The following is a 23,454-nucleotide window of genomic DNA, read 5'->3' on the forward strand; positions in this document are numbered from 1 at the left end:
CTTACTATGTGCAAAGCACTGTTCTGAGCGCTGGGGAAGATACAAGGTTATCAGGTTGTCCCACATGGGGCTCCCAGTCTTAGTCCCCATTTTACAGATGAGGGAACTGAGGCCCAGAGAAGTGAAGTGACTTGCCCAAAGTCACACAGCTGACATCTGGAAAATGGGGATTGAGATTGTGGGGGGCCCCCCCCGGGGGACAGCCTGATCGCCTTGTAGACTCCCCAGCGCTTGGAACGGCGCTTTGCACATAGTGGGTGCTTGATAAATGCCGTCATTATTGTTATTATTATAAATGCCATTATTATTATTATTATAAATGCCATTATTATTATTATAAATGCCATTATTATTATTATAAATGCCATCATTATTATTGTTGTTATAAAGGCCATTATTATTATTATGAATGCCATTATTATTATTATTAAATGCCATTATTATTATTATTATAAATGCCATTATTATTATGAATGACATTATTATTATTATAAATGCCATTATTATTATAAATGCCATTATTATTATAAATGCCATTATTATTATTATAAATGCCATTATTATTATTATTATAAATATCATTATTATAATAATAATAATTATAATAATATCTCTCCCCCTTTTAGACTGTGAGCCCACTGTTGGGTAGGGACTGTCTCTATATGTTGCCAATTTGTACTTCCCAAGCGCTTAGTACAGTGCTCTGCACATAGTAAGCGCTCAAGAAATACGATTGATGATGAAGATGATGACAAGTGGCAGAGCTGGGATTCGAACCCATGACCTCTGACTCCGAAGCCCGTGATCTTCCCACTAAGCCACAGCTGCTTCTGTAGACTGCAAACTCACTGTGGACAGGGAATGTGTCTGTTTTTGTGCTGTACTCTCCCAAGCGTTTAGTACAGTGCTCGGCACACAGTGACTGCTCATAAATACTATTGAGTGAATGAAACTCCTTGCGGGCAGGGAGCAAGTCTACCAAATTGGTTATTTGGTACTCTCCCAAGCGCTTAGTACAGTGCTCCCAACCCTTAGCCCCATACCACTTATGTCCATACCCGTCATTTATCTATATTAATGTTACTCTCCTCTAGACCGTAAGGTTGTTGTGGGCAGGGAGCGTGTCCACCAAATCGGTTCAGTCGGGCCCTCCCAAGCGCTTAGTACAGTGCTCTGCACTCAGTAAACGCTCAGTATATTCATTCAATCATATTTATTGAGCGCTTACTGTGTGCAGAGCACTGTACTAAGCGCTTGAGAAGTACAAGTTGGCAACATATAGAGACGGTCCCTACCCAACAACGGGCTCACAGTCTAGGAGTGGGGGGACAGAGAACAAAACAAAACATGTGGATGGGTGTCAAGTCGTCAGAACAAATAGAATTAAAGCTAAATGCACATCATTTACAAAATAAATACGGTAGTAAATATGCACAAGTAAAATAAAGTAAATAAAATAAATAAATACAGTAAACAAAATAAAATAAAGTAAATACGATTGAATGAGTGAAGCTCGTTGTGGGCAGGGAACGTGTCTACCCAATCGGTTCTATCGTCTTCCCCCAAGCGCTTAGTCCAGGGCTGGGCCCGCAGTAAGCGCTTAGTAAATAGGATCATTGGATGATTGGATGGATGGATGGATGATTGGATGAATGGATGGATGATTGGATGAATGGATGGATGATTGGATTGATGGATGGATGATTGGATTGATGGATGATTGGATGGATGGATGGATGGATGGATGGATGACTTGATGGATGGATGGATGATTGGATGGATGTATGGATGGATGATTGGATTGATGGATGGATGATTGGATTGATGGATGGATGATTGGATGATAGATGATTGGATGGATGATTGGATGGATGATTGGATGGATGGATGGATGGATGATTGGATGAATGGATGATTGGATGGATGGATGACTGGATGAATGGATGGATGATTGAATGGATGGATGAATGGATGATTGGATTGATGGATGGATGATTGGATGGATGGATGATTGGATTGATGGATGGATGATTGGATTGATGGATGGATGATAGATGATTGGATGGATGGATGGATGATTGGATGGATGGATGGATGGATGATTGGATGAATGGATGATTGGATGGATGGATGATTGGATGGATGGATGGATGATTGGATGAATGGACGGATGATTGGATGGCTGTATGGATGGATGATTGGATTGATGGATGGATGATTGGATGATGGATGATTGGATGGATGCATTGATGGATGATTGGATGGATGGATGGATGGAGTGCGGTTGGAGTCCGGAGGACTCAGTCGGGGGTGGGCCGGGGTCCCTCCCCCCGGGCTGAGCTCAACGCCCCTGCCCAGAGCCCGGCACGGAGGAGAGCTTCCTGCTGGAGCTGAGCGGGCTGCTGCGGGAGCTCCACTGCCCCGATCCCGTGCTCACCGCCGGGGAGCCCGCCGTGTGCCTCCGCCAGCCCTGCACCCGACTGCGCCTGCTCCGTGAGTGGCACCGATGGGGGGGCCGGACCTGGGGGGTGGGCAGAGCCCAGGGGCGGGCAGAGCTGTGGGGAGGGGCCTGGGAGATGAGAAGAGCGGGAAGGGAGCGGGGCCGGGGCTGGGGGGGGTGGGGATGGGCAGTGCCAGGGAGGAGGTGGGGCCTGGACCATTGGCAGAGCCAAGGAGGGGGTGGTAATAATAATAATAATGGTATTTGTTAAGTGCTTATTATGTGCCAAGGACTGTTCTAAGCACTGGTGTAGATATAAGATAATCAAGTTGTCCCACGTGGGGCTCACGGTCTTAATCCTCATTTTACAGATGAGGTAACTGAGGCACAGGGAAATTAAGTGGCTTGCCCAAGGTCACCCAGCAGACAAGTGGTGAATAATAATAATAATGATGGTGTTTGTTATGCGCTTACTATGTGCAAAGCACTGTTCTAAGCGTTGGGGGGTACACAAGGTGATCAGGTTGTCCCATTAGGGGCTCATAGTCTTCATCTCTATTTTACGGGTGAGGGAATTGAGGCACAGAGAAGTTAAGTGGCTTGCTCAAGGTCACCCAGCAGACAAGTGGCAAATAATAATAATAATGATGGTGTTTGTTATGCGCTTACTATGTGCAAAGCACTGTTCTAAACGCTGGGGGGTATACAGGGTGATCAGGTTGTCCCATGAGGGGCTCACAGTCTTCATCCCCATTTTACAGATGAGGGAACTGAGGCACAGAGAAGTGAAGTGACTCACCCAAAGTCATGCAACTAAGTGGCGGAGCCGGGATTAGAACCCGTGACCCCTGACTCCCAAGCCTGGGCTCTTTCCACTGAGCCACGCTGTATATATGTATATATGTTTGTACGTATTTATTACTCTATTTATTTTACTTGTACATATCTATTCTATTTATTTTATTTTGTTAATATGTTTGGTTTTGGTCTTCTAGACTGTGAGCCCACCGTTGGGTAGGGACCGTCTCTATATGTTGCCAACTTGTACTTCCCAAGCGCTCAGTACAGTTCTCTGCACACAGGAAGCGCTCAGTAAATACGATTGATTGATTTTCTTCTCTGCCTCCCCCTTCTAGACTGCGAGCCCACTGTTGGGTAGGGACCGTCTCTGTATGTTGCCAACTTGGACTTCCCAAGTGCTTAGTGCAGTGCTCTGCGCACAGGAAGCGCTCAGTCATCATTATCATCATCATCATCAATCGTATTTATTGAGCACTTACTGTGCAGAGCACTGTACTAAGCGCTTGGGAAATACAAGTTGGCAACATATAGAGACAGTCCCTACCCAACAGTGGGCTCACAGTCTAGAAGGGGGAGAAATCAATCAATCAATCAATCAGTTGTATTTATTGAGCACTTACTGTGCGCAGAGCACTGGACTAAGCGCTTGGGAAGTCCAAGTCGGCAACACACAGAGACAGTCCCTACCCAACAGTGGGCTCACAGTCTAGAAGGGGGAGAAATCAATCAATCAATCAATCAATCGTATTTATTGAGCACTTACTGTGAGCAGAGCACTGGACTAAGCGCTTGGGAAGTCCAAGTCGGCAACACACAGAGACAGTCCCTACCCAACAGTGGGCTCGCAGTCTAAAAGGGGGAGACAGAGAACAAAACCAGACATACTAACAAAATGAAATCAATAGAATAGATATGTACAAGTAAAATAAATAGAGTAATAATAATAATAATGGCATTTATTAAGCGCTTATTATGTGCAAAGCACTGTTCTAAGCGCTGGATAATAAGCGCTAAGTAATAAATCTGTACAGACATATATACATATATACAGGTGCTGTGGGGAAGGGAAGGAGGTGAGATGGGGGGGGATGGGGCTAGGGGACTGGCAGGGACCGGGGACGGGGGTGGAGCCGGGTGGCGAGGATGCCCGGATCCAGGGCAGCGCGGTGGGCGGTCCTCTCTTCCCGTCCCTTCCCGTCCCTTCCCGTCTCCATCCCTCCAGGTTTTCTCTGCTCAGAGGTCCAGGCGGCCCGACTGCTCCGTCGCAAGACGCCCCGGGTCCGGTCGCAGGAGGAAGGGGAGCGGCTCTGGAAAACCAGGGAGGAACTGACCCTCATCTGCGAGGCCTTAGGAATGCCCTCTCCCCAGCCTGGCACCGCCCCCAGCCAACTGTTTCAGGAGCTGCTCGCTAAGGTGAGGAGCCTGGACTCGTTCATTTGATCATATCATAATAATAATAATAATGATATTAAGCGCTTACTATGTGCCAAGCACTCTTCTAAGCGCTGGGGAGGTTACAAGGTGATCAGGTTGGCCCACTGGGGGGCTCACAGTCTTCAACCCCATTTTCCGGATGAGGGAACTGAGGCACAGAGAAGTGAAGTGAGCCCACTGTTGGGTAGGGACTGTCTCTATATGTTGCCAATTTGTACTTCCCAAGCGCTTAGTACAGTGCTCTGCACACAGTAAGCGCTCAATAAATACGATTGATGATGATGATGATGAAGTTTATTTATTTATTTTACTTGTACATATCTATTCTATTTATTTTATTTTGTTGGTCTGTTTGGTTTTGTTCTCTGTCTCCCCCTTTTAGACTGTGAGCCCACTGTTGGGTAGGGACTGTCTCTATATGTTGCCAACTTGGACCTCCCAAGTGCTTAGTACAGTGCTCTGCACACAGTAAATGCTCAATAAATACGATTGATTGATTGATTGTCTCCCTGTTCTAGACTGTGAGCCCACTGTTGGGTAGGGATTGTCTCTATATGTTGCCAACTTGGACTTCCCAAGTGCTTAGTCCAGTGCTCTGCACACAGTAAGCGCTCAATAAATACGATTGATTGATTGAAGTGACACAGCTGACAATTGGCGGAGCCGGGATTTGAACCTCTGACCTCTGACGCCAAAGCCCTTTCCACTGCGCTTACTGTGTACTAAGCGCTTGGGAGGTACAACTTTGAGACACATGGAATTGTGCTGTATATTGGCTTAGTTGATGGAGCACGGTCATGGGTTCAAATCCCAGCTCCGCCAATTAATAATAATAGTAATAATTATGGCATTTATTAAGCACTTACTATGTGCCAAGCACTGTTTTAAGCGCTGGGGAGGTTACAAGGTGATCAGGTTGTCCCACAGGGGGCTCACAGTCTTAATCCCCATTTTACAGATGAGGTCACTGAGGCACAGTGAAGTGAAGTGACTCCCCTCGTCCCCCTCTCCATCCCCCCATCTTACCTCCTTCCCTTCCCCACAGCACCTGTATATATGTATATATGTTTGTACAGATTTATTACTCTATTTATTTATTTATTTATTTATTTTACTTGTACCTATCTATTTTATTTTATTTTGTTAGTATGTTTGGTTTTGTTCTCTGTCTCCCCCTTTTAGACTGTGAGCCCGCTGTTGGGTAGGGACTGTCTCTCTATGTTGCCAACTTGGACTTCCCAAGCGCTTAGTACAGTGCTCTGCACACAGTAAGCGCTCAATAAATACGATTGATTGATTGATTGAAGTGACACAGCTGACAGTTGGCGGAGCCGGGATTTGAACCTCTGACCTCTGGCTCCAAAGCCCATGCCCTTTCCACTGCGCTTTCTGTGTACTAAACGCTTGGGAGGTACAACTTTGAGACACATCGAACTGTGCTGTATATTGGCTTAGTTGATAGAGCACGGTCATGGGTTCAAATCCCAGCTCTGCCAATTAATAATAATAATAATAATTATGGCATTTATTAAGCACTTACTATGTGCCAAGCACTCTTCTAAGCGCTGGGGAGGTTACAGGGTGATCAGGTTGTCCCACGGGGGCTCACAGTCTTCATCCCCATTTTACAGATGAGGGAACTGAGGCCCAGAGAAGTGAAGTGACTTGCCCAAAGTCACACAGCTGACAATTGACAGAGCCGGGATTTGAACCTCTGACCTCTGACTCCAAAGCCCATGCCCTTTCCACTGCGCTTACTGTGTGCAGAGCACTGTACTAGGCGCTTGGGAGGTACAACTTTGAGACACATGGAACTGTGCTGTATATTGGCTTAGTTGATAGAGCACGGTCATGGGTTCAAATCCCACTCCGCCAATTAATAATAATAATAATAATGGGATTTATTAAGCACTTACTATGTGCCAAGCACTCTTCTAAGCGCTGGGGAGGTTACAGCGTGATCAGGGTTGTCCCACGGGGGGCTCACAGTCTTCATCCCCATTTTACAGATGAGGGAACTGAGGCCCAGAGAAGTGAAGTGACTTGCCCAAAGTCACACAGCTGACAAGTGGTGGAGGCGGGATTTGAACCCATGACCTCTGACTCCAAAGCTCCTGCTCTTTTCCCACTGAGCCACGCTGCTTCTCTAAGCTGCTTCTCTAAGCGCTAGGGGGGATACGAGGCTCAGTAGGAAGAGCCCAGGCTTGGGAGTCAGAGGTTGTGGGTTCTAATCCCGGCTCCACCACTTGTCGGCTGTATGACTTTGGGAAGGGGCAAGGTTGAAAGACCTCCTCCCCCAATTATAATTATAATTATTATTCAAGATATTATTATTCAAGAGAAGCAAGGCTCAGTAGAAAGAGCCCAGGCTTGGGAGTCAGAGGTTGTGGGTTCTAATCCCGGCTCCGCCACTTGTCGGCTGTATGACTTTGGGAAGGGGCAAGGCTGAAAGACCTCCTCCCCCAATTATAATTATAATTATTATAATTATTAATATCAAAATATTATTATTATTATTATTATTATCATTATTATTCAAGAGAAGCAAGGCTCAGTAGAAAGAGCCCGGGCTTGGGAGTCAGAGGTTGTGGGTTCTAATCCCGGCTCCGCCACTTGTCAGCTGTATGACTTTGGGAAGGGCCAAGGCTCTTGGGGGAGGGAGGCTCTTGGGCTCTTGGGGGAGGGAAAGACCTCCTCCCCCAATTATAATTATAATTATTATTCAAGATATTATTATTATTATTCAAGAGAAGCGAGGCTCAGTAGAAAGAGCCCGGGCTTGGGAGTCATAGGTTGTGGGTTCTAATCCCGGCTCTGCCACTTGTCGGCTGTATGACTTTGGGCCAGTCACTTTCATTCATTCATTCATTCATTCATTCAGTCGTATTTATTGAGCGCTTACTGTGTGCAGAGCACTGGACTGAGCGCTTGGGAAGTACAAGTTGGCAACATCTAGAGACGGTCCCTACCCAACAGTGGGCTCACAGTCTAGAAGGGGGAGACAGACAACAAAACATATTAACAAAATAAAATAAATAGAATAAATATGTACAAATAAAATAGAGTAATAAATACGTACAAACATATATACATATATAGAGGTGCTGTGGGGAGGGGAAGGAGGTAACGTGGGGGGGATGGGGTTCTCTGTGCCTCAGTTCCCTCATCTGGAAAATGGGGAGGAATCAATCCATCAATCAATCGTATTTATTGAGCGCTTACTGTGTGCAGAGCACTGTACTAAGCTCTTGGGAAGTCCAAGTTGGCAACGTCTAGAGACGGTCCCTACCCAACAGTGGGCTCACAGTCTAGAGGAAGACTGTGAGCCCCACATGGGACAACCTGATGACCTTGTATCTATCCCTGCGCTGAGAACTGTGAGCCCACTGTTGGGTAGGGACTGTCTCTATATGTTGCCAACTTGGACTTCCCAAGCACTTAGTCCAGTGCTCTGCACACAGTAAGCGCTCAATAAATACGATTGATGATGATGACAACAGTGCCTGGCACATAGTAAGCGCTTAACAAATACCATCGTTGTTGTTATTTACCCAGATCTCAGAGCTGCTGCCCTTGCTGCCACCTGGACACCTGGCTCCTCTTCTGACCAGCTCCCTGGACTCTGCCCGCTGGGTATGACCCCCCCGGGGACAACCTGACCACCTTGTATCCCCCCCCCAGCGCTTAGAACAGTGCTTTGCACATAGTAAGCGCTTAACAAATGCCATCATTATTATTATTATTATTACAAAAAAGTGATCAGGTTGTCCCACGGGGGGCTTAGTCTTAATCCCCATTTTACAGATGAGGTAACTGAGCCCCTTCCTTCCTCTCCCCCCCGGTCCCCCTCTCCATCCCCTGCCTCTTACCTCCTTCCCTTCCCCACAGCACCTGTATAGATGCATATATGTTTGTACATATTTATTACTCTATTTATTTATTTTACTTGTACCTATCTATTCCATTTATTTTAGTTTGTTAGTATGTTTGGTTTTGTTCTCTGTCTCCCCCTTCTAGACTTTGAGCCCACTGTTGGGTAGGGACTGTCTCTATATGTTGCCATCTTGTACGTCCCAAGCGCTTAGTCCAGTGCCCTGCACAAAATAAGCGCTCAATAAGTACGATTGATTAATTGATTGGTGGTACCCCAGGCTGGAGGGGTTTATCTGGGCTCCGGGGGGGAGGAAGGCGGCCGAACCGAAGGCGGCACAGAGAAGTTAAGTGGCTTCCCCAAAGTCACACAGCTGATAAGCGGCGGAGCCGGGATTAGAATCCACAGCTTCTGTCTCCCAAGCCTATGCTCTTTCCACTAAGCCCCGCCGAAGTGATGTTCATTCATTCATTCGTATTTATTGAGCACTTACTGTATGCAGAGCACTGTACTAAGCGCTTGGGAAGTACAAATCGGCAACATATAGAGACGGTCCCTACCCAACAACGGGCTCACAGTCTAGAAGGGGGAGACGGACAACAGAATAAAACAAGTAGACAGGACTTGCCCAAGGGCAAACAGCAGACAAGTGGCGGATCAGACTGTAATAATAATAATAATAATAATAATAATGATGGTATTTGCTAAGCGCTTACTATGTGCAAAGCACTGTTCTGAGCGCTGGGGAAGATACAAGGTTATCAGGTTGTCCCACATGGGGCTCCCAGTCTTAGTCCCCATTTTACAGATGAGGGAACTGAGGCCCAGAGAAGTGAAGTGACTTGCCCAAAGTCACACAGCTGACATCTGGAAAATGGGGATTGAGATTGTGGGGGGCCCCCCCCGGGGGACAGCCTGATCGCCTTGTAGACTCCCCAGCGCTTGGAACGGCGCTTTGCACATAGTGGGTGCTTGATAAATGCCGTCATTATTGTTATTATTATAAATGCCATTATTATTATTATTATAAATGCCATTATTATTATTATAAATGCCATTATTATTATTATAAATGCCATCATTATTATTGTTGTTATAAAGGCCATTATTATTATTATGAATGCCATTATTATTATTATTAAATGCCATTATTATTATTATTATAAATGCCATTATTATTATGAATGACATTATTATTATTATAAATGCCATTATTATTATAAATGCCATTATTATTATAAATGCCATTATTATTATTATAAATGCCATTATTATTATTATTATAAATATCATTATTATAATAATAATAATTATAATAATATCTCTCCCCCTTTTAGACTGTGAGCCCACTGTTGGGTAGGGACTGTCTCTATATGTTGCCAATTTGTACTTCCCAAGCGCTTAGTACAGTGCTCTGCACATAGTAAGCGCTCAAGAAATACGATTGATGATGAAGATGATGACAAGTGGCAGAGCTGGGATTCGAACCCATGACCTCTGACTCCGAAGCCCGTGATCTTCCCACTAAGCCACAGCTGCTTCTGTAGACTGCAAACTCACTGTGGACAGGGAATGTGTCTGTTTTTGTGCTGTACTCTCCCAAGCGTTTAGTACAGTGCTCGGCACACAGTGACTGCTCATAAATACTATTGAGTGAATGAAACTCCTTGCGGGCAGGGAGCAAGTCTACCAAATTGGTTATTTGGTACTCTCCCAAGCGCTTAGTACAGTGCTCCCAACCCTTAGCCCCATACCACTTATGTCCATACCCGTCATTTATCTATATTAATGTTACTCTCCTCTAGACCGTAAGGTTGTTGTGGGCAGGGAGCGTGTCCACCAAATCGGTTCAGTCGGGCCCTCCCAAGCGCTTAGTACAGTGCTCTGCACTCAGTAAACGCTCAGTATATTCATTCAATCATATTTATTGAGCGCTTACTGTGTGCAGAGCACTGTACTAAGCGCTTGAGAAGTACAAGTTGGCAACATATAGAGACGGTCCCTACCCAACAACGGGCTCACAGTCTAGGAGTGGGGGGACAGAGAACAAAACAAAACATGTGGATGGGTGTCAAGTCGTCAGAACAAATAGAATTAAAGCTAAATGCACATCATTTACAAAATAAATACGGTAGTAAATATGCACAAGTAAAATAAAGTAAATAAAATAAATAAATACAGTAAACAAAATAAAATAAAGTAAATACGATTGAATGAGTGAAGCTCGTTGTGGGCAGGGAACGTGTCTACCCAATCGGTTCTATCGTCTTCCCCCAAGCGCTTAGTCCAGGGCTGGGCCCGCAGTAAGCGCTTAGTAAATAGGATCATTGGATGATTGGATGGATGGATGGATGATTGGATGAATGGATGGATGATTGGATGAATGGATGGATGATTGGATTGATGGATGGATGATTGGATTGATGGATGATTGGATGGATGGATGGATGGATGGATGGATGACTTGATGGATGGATGGATGATTGGATGGATGTATGGATGGATGATTGGATTGATGGATGGATGATTGGATTGATGGATGGATGATTGGATGATAGATGATTGGATGGATGATTGGATGGATGATTGGATGGATGGATGGATGGATGATTGGATGAATGGATGATTGGATGGATGGATGACTGGATGAATGGATGGATGATTGAATGGATGGATGAATGGATGATTGGATTGATGGATGGATGATTGGATGGATGGATGATTGGATTGATGGATGGATGATTGGATTGATGGATGGATGATAGATGATTGGATGGATGGATGGATGATTGGATGGATGGATGGATGGATGATTGGATGAATGGATGATTGGATGGATGGATGATTGGATGGATGGATGGATGATTGGATGAATGGACGGATGATTGGATGGCTGTATGGATGGATGATTGGATTGATGGATGGATGATTGGATGATGGATGATTGGATGGATGCATTGATGGATGATTGGATGGATGGATGGATGGAGTGCGGTTGGAGTCCGGAGGACTCAGTCGGGGGTGGGCCGGGGTCCCTCCCCCCCGGGCTGAGCTCAACGCCCCTGCCCAGAGCCCGGCACGGAGGAGAGCTTCCTGCTGGAGCTGAGCGGGCTGCTGCGGGAGCTCCACTGCCCCGATCCCGTGCTCACCGCCGGGGAGCCCGCCGTGTGCCTCCGCCAGCCCTGCACCCGACTGCGCCTGCTCCGTGAGTGGCACCGATGGGGGGCCGGACCTGGGGGGTGGGCAGAGCCCAGGGGCGGGCAGAGCTGTGGGGAGGGGCCTGGGAGATGAGAAGAGCGGGAAGGGAGCGGGGCCGGGGCTGGGGGGGTGGGGATGGGCAGTGCCAGGGAGGAGGTGGGGCCTGGACCATTGGCAGAGCCAAGGAGGGGGGTGGAATAATAATAATAATGGTATTTGTTAAGTGCTTATTATGTGCCAAGGACTGTTCTAAGCACTGGTGTAGATATAAGATAATCAAGTTGTCCCACGTGGGGCTCACGGTCTTAATCCTCATTTTACAGATGAGGTAACTGAGGCACAGGGAAATTAAGTGGCTTGCCCAAGGTCACCCAGCAGACAAGTGGTGAATAATAATAATAATGATGGTGTTTGTTATGCGCTTACTATGTGCAAAGCACTGTTCTAAGCGTTGGGGGGTACACAAGGTGATCAGGTTGTCCCATTAGGGGCTCATAGTCTTCATCTCTATTTTACGGGTGAGGGAATTGAGGCACAGAGAAGTTAAGTGGCTTGCTCAAGGTCACCCAGCAGACAAGTGGCAAATAATAATAATAATGATGGTGTTTGTTATGCGCTTACTATGTGCAAAGCACTGTTCTAAACGCTGGGGGGGTATACAGGGTGATCAGGTTGTCCCATGAGGGGCTCACAGTCTTCATCCCCATTTTACAGATGAGGGAACTGAGGCACAGAGAAGTGAAGTGACTCACCCAAAGTCATGCAACTAAGTGGCGGAGCCGGGATTAGAACCCGTGACCCCTGACTCCCAAGCCTGGGCTCTTTCCACTGAGCCACGCTGTATATATGTATATATGTTTGTACGTATTTATTACTCTATTTATTTTACTTGTACATATCTATTCTATTTATTTTATTTTGTTAATATGTTTGGTTTTGGTCTTCTAGACTGTGAGCCCACCGTTGGGTAGGGACCGTCTCTATATGTTGCCAACTTGTACTTCCCAAGCGCTCAGTACAGTTCTCTGCACACAGGAAGCGCTCAGTAAATACGATTGATTGATTTTCTTCTCTGCCTCCCCCTTCTAGACTGCGAGCCCACTGTTGGGTAGGGACCGTCTCTGTATGTTGCCAACTTGGACTTCCCAAGTGCTTAGTGCAGTGCTCTGCGCACAGGAAGCGCTCAGTCATCATTATCATCATCATCATCAATCGTATTTATTGAGCACTTACTGTGCAGAGCACTGTACTAAGCGCTTGGGAAATACAAGTTGGCAACATATAGAGACAGTCCCTACCCAACAGTGGGCTCACAGTCTAGAAGGGGGAGAAATCAATCAATCAATCAATCAGTTGTATTTATTGAGCACTTACTGTGCGCAGAGCACTGGACTAAGCGCTTGGGAAGTCCAAGTCGGCAACACACAGAGACAGTCCCTACCCAACAGTGGGCTCACAGTCTAGAAGGGGGAGAAATCAATCAATCAATCAATCAATCGTATTTATTGAGCACTTACTGTGAGCAGAGCACTGGACTAAGCGCTTGGGAAGTCCAAGTCGGCAACACACAGAGACAGTCCCTACCCAACAGTGGGCTCGCAGTCTAAAAGGGGGAGACAGAGAACAAAACCAGACATACTAACAAAATGAAATCAATAGAATAGATATGTACAAGTAAAATAAATAGAGTAATAATAATAATAATGGCATTTATTAAGCGCTTATTATGTGCAAAGCACTGTTCTAAGCGCTGGATAATAAGCGCTAAGTAATAAATCTGTACAGACATATATACATATATACAGGTGCTGTGGGGAAGGGAAGGAGGTGAGATGGGGGGGATGGGGCTAGGGGACTGGCAGGACCGGGGACGGGGTGGAGCCGGGTGGCGAGGATGCCCGGATCCAGGGCAGCGCGGTGGGCGGTCCTCTCTTCCCGTCCCTTCCCGTCCCTTCCCGTCTCCATCCCTCCAGGTTTTCTCTGCTCAGAGGTCCAGGCGGCCCGACTGCTCCGTCGCAAGACGCCCCGGGTCCGGTCGCAGGAGGAAGGGGAGCGGCTCTGGAAAACCAGGGAGGAACTGACCCTCATCTGCGAGGCCTTAGGAATGCCCTCTCCCCAGCCTGGCACCGCCCCCAGCCAACTGTTTCAGGAGCTGCTCGCTAAGGTGAGGAGCCTGGACTCGTTCATTTGATCATATCATAATAATAATAATAATGATATTAAGCGCTTACTATGTGCCAAGCACTCTTCTAAGCGCTGGGGAGGTTACAAGGTGATCAGGTTGGCCCACTGGGGGTTCACAGTCTTCAACCCCATTTTCCGGATGAGGGAACTGAGGCACAGAGAAGTGAAGTGAGCCCACTGTTGGGTAGGGACTGTCTCTATATGTTGCCAATTTGTACTTCCCAAGCACTTAGTACAGTGCTCTGCACACAGTAAGCGCTCAATAAATACGATTGATGATGATGATGATGAAGTTTATTTATTTATTTTACTTGTACATATCCTATTTATTTTATTTTGTTGGTCTGTTTGGTTTTGTTCTCTGTCTCCCCCTTCTAGACTGTGAGCCCACTGTTGGGTAGGGACTGTCTCTAGATGTTGCCAACTTGGACCTCCCAAGTGCTTAGTACAGTGCTCTGCACACAGTAAATGCTCAATAAATACGATTGATTGATTGATTGTCTCCCCGTTCTAGACTGTGAGCCCACTGTTGGGTAGGGATTGTCTCTATATGTTGCCAACTTGGACTTCCCAAGTGCTTAGTCCAGTGCTCTGCACACAGTAAGCGCTCAATAAATACGATTGATTGATTGAAGTGACACAGCTGACAATTGGCGGAGCCGGGATTTGAACCTCTGACCTCTGACGCCAAAGCCCATGCCCTTTCCGCTGCGCTTACTGTGTACTAAGCGCTTGGGAGGTACAACTTTGAGACACATGGAATTGTGCTGTATATTGGCTTAGTTGATGGAGCACGGTCATGGGTTCAAATCCCAGCTCCGCCAATTAATAATAATAGTAATAATTATGGCATTTATTAAGCACTTACTATGTGCCAAGCACTGTTTTAAGCGCTGGGGAGGTTACAAGGTGATCAGGTTGTCCCACGGGGGGCTCACAGTCTTAATCCCCATTTTACAGATGAGGTCACTGAGGCACAGTGAAGTGAAGTGACTCCCCTCGTCCCCCTCTCCATCCCCCCATCTTACCTCCTTCCCTTCCCCACAGCACCTGTATATATGTATATATGTTTGTACAGATTTATTACTCTATTTATTTATTTATTTATTTATTTTACTTGTACCTATCTATTTTATTTTATTTTGTTAGTATGTTTGGTTTTGTTCTCTGTCTCCCCCTTTTAGACTGTGAGCCCGCTGTTGGGTAGGGACTGTCTCTCTATGTTGCCAACTTGGACTTCCCAAGCGCTTAGTACAGTGCTCTGCACACAGTAAGCGCTCAATAAATACGATTGATTGATTGATTGAAGTGACACAGCTGACAGTTGGCGGAGCCGGGATTTGAACCTCTGACCTCTGGCTCCAAAGCCCATGCCCTTTCCACTGCGCTTTCTGTGTACTAAACGCTTGGGAGGTACAACTTTGAGACACATCGAACTGTGCTGTATATTGGGTTAGTTGATAGAGCACGGTCATGGGTTCAAATCCCAGCTCTGCCAATTAATAATAATAATAATAATTATGGCATTTATTAAGCACTTACTATGTGCCAAGCACTCTTCTAAGCGCTGGGGAGGTTACAGGGTGATCAGGTTGTCCCACAGGGGGCTCACAGTCTTCATCCCCATTTTACAGATGAGGGAACTGAGGCGCAGAGAAGTGAAGTGACTTGCCCAAAGTCACACAGCTGACAATTGACAGAGCCGGGATTTGAACCTCTGACCTCTGACTCCAAAGCCCATGCCCTTTCCACTGCGCTTACTGTGTGCAGAGCACTGTACTAGGCGCTTGGGAGGTACAACTTTGAGACACATGGAACTGTGCTGTATATTGGCTTAGTTGATAGAGCACAGTCATGGGTTCAAATCCCACTCCGCCAATTAATAATAATAATAATGGCATTTATTAAGCCCTTACTATGTGCCAAGCACTCTTCTAAGCGCTGGGGAGGTTACAACGTGATCAGGTTGTCCCACGGGGGGCTCACAGTCTTCATCCCCATTTTACAGATGAGGGAACTGAGGCCCAGAGAAGTGAAGTGACTTGCCCAAAGTCACACAGCTGACAAGTGGTGGAGGCGGGATTTGAACCCATGACCTCTGACTCCAAAGCTCCTGCTCTTTTCCACTGAGCCACGCTGCTTCTCTGAGCTGCTTCTCTAAGCGCTAGGGGGGATACGAGGCTCAGTAGGAAGAGCCCAGGCTTGGGAGTCAGAGGTTGTGGGTTCTAATCCCGGCTCCACCACTTGTCGGCTGTATGACTTTGGGAAGGGGCAAGGTTGAAAGACCTCCTCCCCCAATTATAATTATAATTATTATTCAAGATATTATTATTCAAGAGAAGCAAGGCTCAGTAGAAAGAGCCCAGGCTTGGGAGTCAGAGGTTGTGGGTTCTAATCCCGGCTCCGCCACTTGTCGGCTGTATGACTTTGGGAAGGGGCAAGGCTGAAAGACCTCCTCCCCCAATTATAATTATAATTATTATAATTATTAATATCAAGATATTATTATTATTATTATTATCATTATTATTCAAGAGAAGCAAGGCTCAGTAGAAAGAGCCCGGGCTTGGGAGTCAGAGGTTGTGGGTTCTAATCCCGGCTCCGCCACTTGTCGGCTGTATGACTTTGGGAAGGGCCAAGGCTCTTGGGGGAGGGAAAGACCTCTTCCCCCAATTATAATTATAATTATTATTCAAGATATTATTATTATTATTCTTCAAGAGAAGCGAGGCTCAGTAGAAAGAGCCCGGGCTTGGGAGTCATAGGTTGTGGGTTCTAATCCCGGCTCTGCCACTTGTCGGCTGTATGACTTTGGGCCAGTCACTTTCATTCATTCATTCATTCATTCATTCAGTCGTATTTATTGAGCGCTTACTGTGTGCAGAGCACTGGACTGAGCGCCTGGGAAGTACAAGTTGGCAACATCTAGAGACGGTCCCTACCCAACAGTGGGCTCACAGTCAAGAAGGGGGAGACAGAGAACAAAACATATTAACAAAATAAAATAAATAGATTAAATATGTACAAATAAAATAGAGTAATAAATACGTACAAACATGTATACATATATAGAGGTGCTGTGGGGAGGGGAAGGAGGTAACGTGGGGGGGATGGGGTTCTCTGTGCCTCAGTTCCCTCATCTGGAAAATGGGGAGGAATCAATCCATCAATCAATCGTATTTATTGAGCGCTTACTGTGTGCAGAGCACTGTACTAAGCTCTTGGGAAGTCCAAGTTGGCAACGTCTAGAGACGGTCCCTACCCAACAGTGGGCTCACAGTCTAGAGGAAGACTGTGAGCCCCACGTGGGACAACCTGATGACCTTGTATCTATCCCTGCGCTTAGAACTGTGAGCCCACTGTTGGGTAGGGACTGTCTCTATATGTTGCCAACTTGGACTTCCCAAGCACTTAGTCCAGTGCTCTGCACACAGTAAGCGCTCAATAAATACGATTGATGATGATGACAACAGTGCCTGGCACATAGTAAGCGCTTAACAAATACCATCGTTGTTGTTATTTACCCAGATCTCAGAGCTGCTGCCCTTGCTGCCACCTGGACACCTGGCTCCTCTTCTGACCAGCTCCCTGGACTCTGCCCGCTGGGTATGACCCCCCCGGGGGCAACCTGATCACCCTGTATCCCCCCCCAGCGCTTAGAACAGTGCTTTGCACATAGTAAGCGCTTAACAAATGCCATCATTATTATTATTATTATTACAAAAAAGTGATCAGGTTGTCCCACGGGGGGCTTAGTCTTAATCCCCATTTTACAGATGAGGTAACTGAGCCCCTTCCTTCCTCTCCCCCCCGGTCCCCCTCTCCATCCCCTGCCTCTTACCTCCTTCCCTTCCCCACAGCACCTGTATAGATGTATATGTGTTTGTACATATTTATTACTCTATTTATTTATTTTACTTGTACCTATCTATTCCATTTATTTTAGTTTGTTAGTATGTTTGGTTTTGTTCTCTGTCTCCCCCTTCTAGACTTTGAGCCCACTGTTGGGTAGGGACTGTCTCTATATGTTGCCATCTTGTACGTCCCAAGCGCTTAGTCCAGCGCCCTGCACAAAATAAGCGCTCAATAAGTACGATTGATTAATTGATTGGTGGTACCCCAGGCTGGAGGGGTTTATCTGGGCTCCGGGGGGGAGGAAGGCGGCCGAACCGTCTACCCGCTCCTCCCCGTCCCCCCGGCTTGGGGCAGGTGGTGGTCGGCGAGATTGACCGGAGCCTGCGGGCCGAATACGGCTGTCGCCGCCGCATGCTGCTCACCCGGTTGGACCTGACGGCCGCCTCCTTCCACTGGGCCGAGCGGGCACAGGTGAGACCCGGGCAGGTCCGGCCCGCTCCCTCCCCGCCAGCCTTTGAGCCGGGAATCGGGGGGATCCGGGCTCCCGGGGTGGTGGGGGGATGTCCTTCTCTCTGCCTTCTCTCTCAGCCTTCTCTCTGATCTCCCATCCTCATAACTCTCTCCACTTCAATCCATACTTCATGCTGCTGCCCGGATTATCTTTGTCCAGAAACGCTCTGGACATATTACTCCCCTCCTCAAAAATCTCCAGTGGCTCCCAATCAATCTGCGCATCAGGCAGAAACTCCTCACCCTCGACTTCAAGGCTGTCCATCCCCTCACCCCCGTCCTACCTCACCTCCCTTCTCTCCTTCTCCAGCCCAGCCCGCACCCTCCGCTCCTCTGCCGCTAATCTCCTCACCGTACCTCGTTATTCTCGCCTGTCCCGCCATCGACCCCCGGCCCACGTCATCCCCCGGGCCTGGAATGGCCTCCCTCTGCCCCTCCGCCAAGCTAGCTCTCTTCCTCCCTTCAAGGCCCTGCTGAGAGCTCACCTCCTCCAGGAGGCCTTCCCACACTGAGCCCCTTCCTTCCTCTCCCCCTCATCCCCCTCTCCATCCCCCCCATCTTACCTCCTTCCCTTCCACACAGCACCTGTATATATGTATATATGTCTGTACATATTTATTACTCTATTTTATTTGTACTTATCTATTCTATTTATTTTATTTTGTTAGTATGTTTGGCTTTGTTCTCCGTCTCCCCCTTTTAGACTGTGAGCCCACTGTTGGGTAGGGACTGTTTCTACATGTTGCCAGTTTGTACTTCCCAAGCGCTTAGTACAGTGCTCTGCACATAGTAAGCGCTCAATAAATACGATTGATGCTGATGATGATGACCCCAACTCTGACGCCCGACCCCCGCTGGTCTTGCCAACCTGCAGGCCCAGAGTGCCGCCATGGCGACGAGGCTGGCACCCCTGCGGCAGGCGCTGTGCCCGGAGCCCGGGGTCTCCGTCGCCCACCTCCTGGCCGCCCGGGCCGACCTCTCCCGCCTTGTCCCCGCCACCAGCCCGGCTTCCCGCGCTGCCACCAGCTGCCCCGTCAACAAGGTGGGTACGGGCGAGAGCGTCGTGGGCGTAACGGATGGAGCCCGGGGCCTGGCAGTTAGGAGGTCGCGGGTTCTAATCCTGCCTCCGCTGCATGTCTGCTGTGTGACCTTAGGCAAGTCCTTCGCTTCTCTACGCCTCAGTCACCTCACTTGTAATTGGCGACTGAGACTGTGAGCCCCGTGTGGGACAAGGGACCGCGTTCAACCTGATTTGCTTGTATCCGCCCCAGTGTTTAGTGCAGTGCCTGGCACACAGTAAGCACTTGTTTATATATGTATATATGTTTGTACATATTTATTACTCTATTTATTTTACCTGTACATCATCATCATCATCATCAATCGTATTTATTGAGCGCTTACTATGTGCAGAGCACTGTACTAAGCGCTTGGGAAGTACAAATTGGCAACATATAGAGACAGTCCCTACCCAACAGTGGGCTCACAGTCTGAAAGGGGGAGACAGAGAACAAAACCAAACATACTAACAAAATAAAATAAATAGAATAGATATGTACAAGTAAAATAAATAAATAAATAGAGTAATAAAAATGTACAAACATATATACATATATACAGGTGCTGTGGGGAAGGGAAGGAGGTAAGTATCTATTCTATTTATTTTATTTTGTTAGTATGTTTGGTTTTGTTCTCTGTCTCCCCGTTTTAGACTGTGAGCCCACTGTTGGGTAGGGACTGTCTCTATATGTTGCCAACTTGTACTTCCCAAGCGCTTAGTCCAGTGCTCTGCACACAGTAAGCGCTCAATAAATACGATTGATTGATTGATTGCTTAACAAATACCATAATTATTCATTATCATCATGGCCTGGTGGAAAGAGGATGGGCCTGGGATCTAATCCTGACTCTGTCACTGTTTTGGGGGTGTTTGCTTAACAAATACCATAATTATTCATTATTATCATGGCCTGGTGGAAAGAGGATGGGCCTGGGTTCTAATCCTGACTCTGTCACTGTTTTGGGGGTGTTTTAAAAATGATAATTGTTATTTAAAAGCGCTATAAGTGGTAACCGTGGGATAGATTCAAGGTAATCAGGTCAGATGCAGTCCCTGTCCCAAAGGGGACTAAGTAATAATAATAATAATGGCACTTATTAGGTGCTTACTATGTGCAAAGCACTGTTCTAAGCGCTGGGGAGGTTCCAAGGTGATCAGGTTGTCCCATGTGGGGCTCACAGTCTTAATCCCCATTTTCCAGATGAGGGACCTGAGGCCCAGAGAAGTGAAGTGACTTGCCCAAAGTCACACAGCTGACAACTGGCGGAGCTGGGATTTGAATCCATGACCTCTGACTCCAGAGCCTGGGCTCTTTCCACTGAGCCTCGCTGCTTCCCTAAATGAGTGGAGATGCCGGGAATTGAACCCAGGGCTTCGTACATGCGAAGCATGCGCTGTGCCACTGAGCTCCATCCCCTGTTTTAAGTAGGAGGGAGAACAGGCATGGAAGATGAGGATTACGCAGATGAGGAAACTGAGGCACAGAGAAGTGAAGCAGCATGGCCTAGTAGATAGAGCCAAGCCTGAGGCAGATGGACCTGAGCTCTGATCCCGGCTTTGCCACTTGTTTGCTGCGTGACTTTGGGCAAGCCATTTCACTCCAGCGCTTAGAACAGTGCTTGGCACATAGTAAGCGCTTAACAAACGCCATTATTATTTATTTCACTCTTCTGGGCTTCAGTTACCTCATCTGTAAAATAGGGATTTAGACTGTGATCCCCACGTGGGACATAGTCACACGTCTCTTGCCGGTTTCCTTGCCAGTTTCTTGCTTAGGAGGAGCAGCGTGGCTCAGTGGAAAGAGCACGGGCTTTGGAGTCAGAGGTCATGGGTTCAAATCCCGCCTCTGCCAACTGTCCCAACATCCGCCAAGCTAACTCTCTTCCTCTCTTCAAGGCCCTACTGAGAGCTCACCTCCTCCGGGAGGCCTTCCCAGACTGAGCCCCCTCCTTCCTCTCCCCCTCGCCCCCCTCTCCATCCCCCCGTCTTACCTCCTTCCCTTCCCCACAGCACCTGTATATATGTATATATGTTTGTACATATTTATCACTCTATTTATTTTACTTGTACATATCTATTCTATTTATTTTATTAATATGTTTGGTTTTGTTCTCTGTCTCCCCCTTCTAGACTGTGAGCCCACTCTTGGGTAGGGACTGCCTCTCTATGTTGCCAACTTGGACTTCCCAAGCGCTTAGTACAGTGCTCTGCACACAGTCAGCGCTCAATAAATACGATTGATTGATTGATTGTCAGCTGTGTGACTTCGGGCAAGTCTGCACACAGTAAGTGCTCAATAAATACGATTGATTGATTGATTGTCAGCTGTGTGACTCCAGGCAAGTCACTTGACTTCTCTGTGCCGCAGTTCCCTCATCTGTAAAATGGGGATTAAGACTGTGAGCCCCACCGTGGGACAACCTGATCACCTTGTAACCTCCCCAGCGCTTAGAACAGTGCCTTGCACATAGTAAGCGCTTAATACATGCCATTATGATTATTATTATTATTATTATTATTTCCTCATCTGCAAAATGTGGATTCCATGCCTGTTCTCCCTCCCGCTTAGACTGGGATTCTCCTGTGGGACAAGGACTGCATCTGACCTGATTACCTTGTGTCAACCCCAACCCTTAAAATAGCGCTTAACACGTACTACAGATACCACAGAGAAGCAGCGTGGCTCAGTGGAAAGAGCCCGGGCTTAGGAGTCAGAGGTCACGGGTTCAAATCCCGGCTCCGCCGCTTGTCAGCTGGGTGACTTTGGGCCAGTCACTTCACTTCCCTGGGCCTCATCTGCAAAATGGGGATTAAGATTGTGAGCCCCACGTGGGACAACCTGATCACCTTGTATCCCCCTCAGCGCTTAGAACAGTGCTTGGCACATAGTAAGCGCTTAACAAATACCAAAATTATTATTATTATCTCTCTCTTTCGTCCCTTCCAGGTTCTGATGGGCACTGTGCCAGACCGAGGGGGCCGCCCCAATGAACTCGAGGCGCCCATGCCCTCTTGGCAGAGTCGGCGAGAAGGGGGCCAACAGCGCTGGGGCCAGAAGGGCAGGAAGAAGAAAAAGAGGTGACGGGGAAGGAGGCGCAGCCATGCCCCTCTTTCCCCTCAGCGCCCGTTGGTTCAGTCGACCTCCTGCTCCCCTGTTCGTGGCTTAGGTTCTGCCCATGCCCAGTGGAGGGAGGGTCCCGGGCAGTGGTCAGGGCAGGGAGACGAGGACGACGAGAGCCCTGCCGCCAAGGCCTCGATTGCTCCCTTTCCCCGACCGAAAACCGCTGTTCCGTTTCTGGAAAAATAGATTTAATGTATAACGTCCGTGCCTGGTGTGCCAGCCCGTGCCCGCCCCGGGCCTGGCCCAGGGCGTGGCTCCCGTCCGCCGCCCCCTTGGGCCGCCCCCGCCACATCTGCCAGGAGGAGCGTCACCGGGCTCGGGCCGCCCGCCGCTGGCGTCTCCCCGGGGCCCCGGTGCCGGCCCCGCTCGCTCTCCAGGTGGGCATTGGCACAGCGCAGCCCCATGTTCTCCAGCACCAGCCGCTCCCGCTCCTGTGGGCACAGGATGTGTGTATATGGGGGGGTGGGGAGGCAGACCCGCCCCTCCGCGCCCTTTAGACCCCCCCCCCCGCCTTCAGCGAGGGGCAGCGAAGCCGGGTCGGGGCAGAGCCAAGCAGCCTCTCACCTGCTCCAGCTCCTTCATGTGTTGGAGCAGCTTGGCACTGTGCCCTTCAGGGGACAGGGAGCCGGGTGAGAGTGGGTCAGTCTGGGTCCAGGCATGCCGGGTCTGTGTGCCGCCACCCGGCCCTCCCGAGGCGGGGTAGGAGAAGCCGTCCTCTGACCCTGGGCGGGACAGAGGAGGGGCACGTCCGCGAGTGGTCAGGCCTCTGGGCTCTGCCCTAGGGACCCAGGCCCCCCGAGCCCCCCGGACTCACCAGAGCCGGCCAGGGGGGCATGCGGCGTGAGGGGCCCCGGGGGGCCGCCGTCCCCCTTGCCACCTTGTTTCTTGCATTCCACCTCCACCTGGTCTTTGCACTGTCGGTGGCAGCTCAGCCCGCAGTCTGAGGGGACGGGAACGGTCACTGAGTGCCGCTCCTCCCG

General features: G+C 48.2%; 3 protein-coding genes across 3 annotated transcripts in view; 2 read left to right on the plus strand and 1 right to left on the minus strand.

Annotated features, from left to right (window-relative positions):
- The first annotated feature begins 2,273 nt into the window (after nt 1-2,273).
- Nucleotides 2,274-8,334, plus strand: LOC119946213 (protein FAM98C-like). The gene is made up of 4 exons (XM_038767665.1): nt 2,274-2,283; nt 2,341-2,493; nt 4,464-4,654; nt 8,231-8,334. The coding sequence occupies exons 1-4, from the start codon at nt 2,274-2,276 to the stop codon at nt 8,312-8,314; spliced, it is 438 nt and encodes a 145-aa protein (XP_038623593.1). The 3' UTR covers nt 8,315-8,334.
- Nucleotides 8,335-11,522: 3,188 nt separating this feature from the next.
- On the plus strand, nt 11,523-22,677 carry LOC119946214 (protein FAM98C-like). Its single transcript, XM_038767666.1, has 7 exons — nt 11,523-11,535; nt 11,617-11,751; nt 13,718-13,908; nt 17,457-17,534; nt 18,138-18,254; nt 19,168-19,335; nt 22,301-22,677. Exons 1-7 carry the CDS (start codon nt 11,523-11,525, stop codon nt 22,433-22,435), a joined length of 837 nt encoding a protein of 278 aa, XP_038623594.1. The 3' UTR covers nt 22,436-22,677.
- The window catches only part of RASGRP4 (RAS guanyl releasing protein 4), a 32,607-nt gene continuing 31,792 nt past the window's right edge, over nt 22,640-23,454 (minus strand). The window contains exons 15-17 of the mRNA XM_038767415.1: nt 23,289-23,414; nt 23,039-23,196; nt 22,640-22,905 (exon numbers count right to left, since the gene is read on the minus strand). Coding sequence (XP_038623343.1) covers nt 22,663-22,905; nt 23,039-23,196; nt 23,289-23,414 — 527 coding nt within the window. The 3' untranslated portion in view covers nt 22,640-22,662. The remainder of the gene's footprint in view (nt 22,906-23,038; nt 23,197-23,288; nt 23,415-23,454) is intronic.

This window comes from Tachyglossus aculeatus, chromosome 26 (assembly GCF_015852505.1).
Source record: "Tachyglossus aculeatus isolate mTacAcu1 chromosome 26, mTacAcu1.pri, whole genome shotgun sequence".
Lineage (NCBI taxonomy): Eukaryota > Metazoa > Chordata > Mammalia > Monotremata > Tachyglossidae > Tachyglossus > Tachyglossus aculeatus.

What these genes read in the sequence shown, in the direction of transcription:
- LOC119946213 (XM_038767665.1), top strand. An exon ending in CACCCGACTGCGCCTGCTCC is followed by an intron (nt 2,494 to 4,463) that starts GTGAGTGGCACC and finishes CCATCCCTCCAG; the next exon opens with GTTTTCTCTGCTCAGAGGTC. An exon ending in TTCAGGAGCTGCTCGCTAAG is followed by an intron (nt 4,655 to 8,230) that starts GTGAGGAGCCTG and finishes TTATTTACCCAG; the next exon opens with ATCTCAGAGCTGCTGCCCTT.
- LOC119946214 (XM_038767666.1), top strand. An exon ending in CACCCGACTGCGCCTGCTCC is followed by an intron (nt 11,752 to 13,717) that starts GTGAGTGGCACC and finishes CCATCCCTCCAG; the next exon opens with GTTTTCTCTGCTCAGAGGTC. An exon ending in TTCAGGAGCTGCTCGCTAAG is followed by an intron (nt 13,909 to 17,456) that starts GTGAGGAGCCTG and finishes TTATTTACCCAG; the next exon opens with ATCTCAGAGCTGCTGCCCTT.